This window comes from Anoplolepis gracilipes, chromosome 8, assembly GCF_047496725.1.
Source record: "Anoplolepis gracilipes chromosome 8, ASM4749672v1, whole genome shotgun sequence".
Lineage (NCBI taxonomy): Eukaryota > Metazoa > Arthropoda > Insecta > Hymenoptera > Formicidae > Anoplolepis > Anoplolepis gracilipes.
Genome location: NC_132977.1, coordinates 7,714,555 through 7,718,234, shown reverse-complemented (window position 1 = coordinate 7,718,234; position 3,680 = coordinate 7,714,555). Strand labels below are relative to the sequence as shown.

The window sequence follows — 3,680 nt, the reverse complement described above, 5'->3', positions numbered from 1 at the left end:
ACTCACCGTGTTGATGAGGAGCTGAGAATGCTGAATGCCTGCGAGGTGACATGTTAGGATGATTACCCTGGCTACCTGGTGGCTGCATAGAAGATAATGCACCTAGTGGTGTGTAGGATTTGCAAGGCTGTTCCGTTTTTTGCTTAATGAAAACAGAGAAAATATATATATTTATAATTACACATTTAAACAACAAAAATTTGAATAAAAAGATTAATTGATAAAAATAATAATTTGAGTTGTTTAATAATATTAATATAAAGTAATATAACATTACAAAAAATATAAATGTAAAAATAGAAATATATATGTGTATATATACATATAAATGTATATGTATACATTTTTTCAATATACATGAGCATTCTTAAAAAAAGAACTTTATATTAATTTAATACATTATAATAAACAAACGAAACGAAAACATAATTTAATTTTAGCTTCTATAAGTTAAAAAAATTTTTTTTTTTAATACTAAAATTTATAGATCAAAGATTTGTGATATTTTGTTGAATATAGTATCTTATATACTTTATAATTAATAATTTTATTGATTTTTCGACAATACTATTTAAAAGTAATAAAAATATCGTATCTGTCTAAAGCTTTTTAGGAATGTATTCGGTAAATTATAGCTTTTATTTTGAATGTGTGGATGATGTAAAATGAATGTTTATCTGACTAAATGAGAAGCAAACAATCTTGAATGAAACACAAACCTGATCGTGAAGTTCAGTAGCCACTGCGGTAGCTGCAGTTTGAGTATGACTGGTAGAACTGATTCTGTACTGCATACCAGCAATACTGCAAAAACCTTCATGGTGGGTGGATCGAGTTTGATTGACATAAACACCTTGAAAAAAATTTGTTATCGTAATAAGAAGATCATTAGAATTTTCGCGCTTAAGCCACACATGATTAATTACCAGTGATAGTGACGTCCGTGTCCTGATTAACGATGACAACTTTCTTGGATGGTTTAATAACCTCTTCCGGATCGGAACCTTGTCTGGATTTCTTCTTATCGTCCAAGTCATTTTGTCTACGTCTTTTAATTATCTCTACTTCCGACTCACTGGAGGTATCACTGCTGCTGCTGCTGCTGCTGCTACCACAAAGATTTTTCTCATCGGAATAGGAAGCAGCCAAAATGGCAGTGGCATTAAGACTGGCCATCCTCTTGCAAACAACCATGTCCTTCAGATCCATTACTTCCTCGTTTTTCTTCCTTCTCTTAGTCATTTTCTTCTTGCTTGGTTCAGCATTCTTTTCCTTCTCGCAGTCTTCATCGGAGGAAGACGAAGATGACGAGCTCTCCAACATATCCCAGTGTTTGCCACGTAATCCTGGCACATTCCTCAATTTTCTTTTCAAAACATTGTCCTCCGTTTTGCATTCGACTTTCTTCTCCTTCTCCTTCTCTTTACGCGGCTGCTCCTCCTTCTCCTCCTTCATTTTCTTCGGCTTTTCCTTTTCTCTCTCGGGTTTCGACTTGCAAAAACCTCCAAGATAAACTCCGCCGGTCTCATTTTCGTAGAGGCAGTGAACTTTAGCCAAGGCATTCAATGACGCGACCCTGGGTGGTTTTGGTTTACTCCAAAAGCCAAAAAGTCGCATTCCTCGCGCGTCCGACGGTGAGTTAGCTCGATCTTTATTTTTGGCATCCTTTTGCTTACTTTTCTTGTATTCATCGTCAAAATCGTCTTCCGAGTCAGATTGAGATGTAACGCCACTGACACTCTCTCCATTCATTGCTTCGACCTTTAGATCTAATTCAACCGTGTTCTCAGCGTTGATTTGTTCCTGTTTCGCAGACTTTACACCATCTTCAGAAACTTTAGTTTGTTTATTAAATTCCTCGGAAGATACATCTTTGGATAAAGTTGATGTTTGATTATTGCTCTCCGTTTGTACTCTTACTGTTTTCCCTGCTTTTTTTGGAGCTTTGCCGCTAATTTTGTTTCCACTTTTGGTAGTTTTTTTATTATCCTGTAATTTTGGTTGTAAATTCTCTTCTTTCTTTTTATCCGAATCCTCTACGATTTCACTTTTAATGCTACTTACTTCTGGCCCTTGACAAGTTTCATCTTTGCTTGCCATCTTTTTGCGTTCAGTTTCCTCGGATTCTTTCAATTCGATTTTCTTTTTTGCCATTATCTTCTCTGTTAAAGCTTTCAATTTATCTTCCCTTTTTAAGACTGCACTGATCTTTGAATGTTTCTGAGGCAACTTGGCTTTCATGTGCTTGGCCAACTTTGGTTTTTTTTCTTGTAAAATTTTATTCTTGGCAATGTTACTATTTTTCTTCTTTGCTTTTTTAACTGCATCCTCATCTTCGCTCACTTCTTCGCTTTTAATTGGCTTGACTAACTTGATTTTTTTATCCACCAATCTTTTAACCACCGATAAATGAGGCTTCTTTGTCAGAACTGTTTTTCTTGTAACACTTTTTTTCTGACCTTGTTTCGTTTTTGAATCTTTCTTTGTTTTAGCAGAAGAAAGTTTATTGCTCGCCGTATCCTTCTCGGAAATTTTCTTTCGTTCAGATTTTTTCTCTTTCACAGTAGAGCTTTTCGATATTGTCTTAACATCAGATTTAATTAGCTTGACATCTTTCTTCTTCTCATCTTTGCTTCTTTTTTTAGTAAGTGGAGAGAGGGCATCAATCTTATCTTCAAATGCATCCTTATTTTCCATTGTATTTAAAGATTTAACATTATCCTCCATACTTACATTATCATCGAATTTTATACTTTTCTTCTTATCTTCCACTTTTTCAATCTTCTTTTTATTATCAACAAATTGCTTCTCTAATTTTGCTTTCTCTTCACATTTTGGTAATTTTTTCTTATCCGTATTCTCTTGATTTATTTCTTCGTTATTTGTTTTATCATCTCCTTTTTCCATCTTCCTTTCATCAATTTTGTCAGATTTCTTTTCATAATCTTTGCTTAACTGTTTTTTCTTTTCATCTGGTTTATCAGATCGCTCCTTTCTTTTTTCTTCTATTTTCTTTTTGTCGTCAAACTTTTTCCTATCTTCCACCTTTTCTAATTTCTTCTTATCATTGTCCATCTTCTTCTTTGGGTCTCCCATTTTGTCATTTTTCTTTGATTTCTTCTCCTTCCTCACATCGGACATGGTCTTTTCTATAAATGTGCGACGTTTCTTGGCGACTGTTGGCATTTTAGTTGCCTTTCTGGCAACAACAGCCTTCTTCTGTGGCTTCATTATGATTGTTTTCTCTTTACATTTTCAAAATAAATAAATATACTCAAAGTTCACGAATGTTCAATTTTAATTTTCCACAACTACCTAACTGCCATTGTGGATTTTAATAATTGCGATACGGCTCGCGAGCTGGATTTATCTGTAAACAATTCCAATGCAAATAACATCTCGATCAAACAGTAAACGCGATTATTATTTATATAATAACTTTACAAATATTTTATCAACTATTAACTGTTATCGCGTCTCTTTGTTGCAATATATATATATATATATATATATATATAATTTTTTTTATACAGCGATAAAAAATATTTTCCACAGGGAGAAACGAACACAAAAATCAAAAATATATTCACAAGCAAGATATTACGATTACCACGTCTTATCAATCCGTAATAAAAAAACGAATCATGTATAATAAAATGACAACTGCACGCAAATCGAAA

General features: G+C 33.5%; 1 protein-coding gene across 2 annotated transcripts in view; it reads right to left on the bottom strand.

Moving 5' to 3' along the window:
• Nucleotides 1-3,680, bottom strand: part of LOC140668615 (uncharacterized) — a 117,392-nt gene that overhangs the window by 112,704 nt on the left and 1,008 nt on the right. For both annotated transcript variants that reach the window (XM_072897788.1, XM_072897789.1), the window contains exons 2-4: nucleotides 927-3,370; nucleotides 720-853; nucleotides 7-142 (exon numbers count right to left, since the gene is read on the bottom strand). In XM_072897788.1, coding sequence (XP_072753889.1) covers nucleotides 7-142; nucleotides 720-853; nucleotides 927-3,231 — 2,575 coding nt within the window. In that variant the 5' untranslated portion in view covers nucleotides 3,232-3,370. The remainder of the gene's footprint in view (nucleotides 1-6; nucleotides 143-719; nucleotides 854-926; nucleotides 3,371-3,680) is intronic.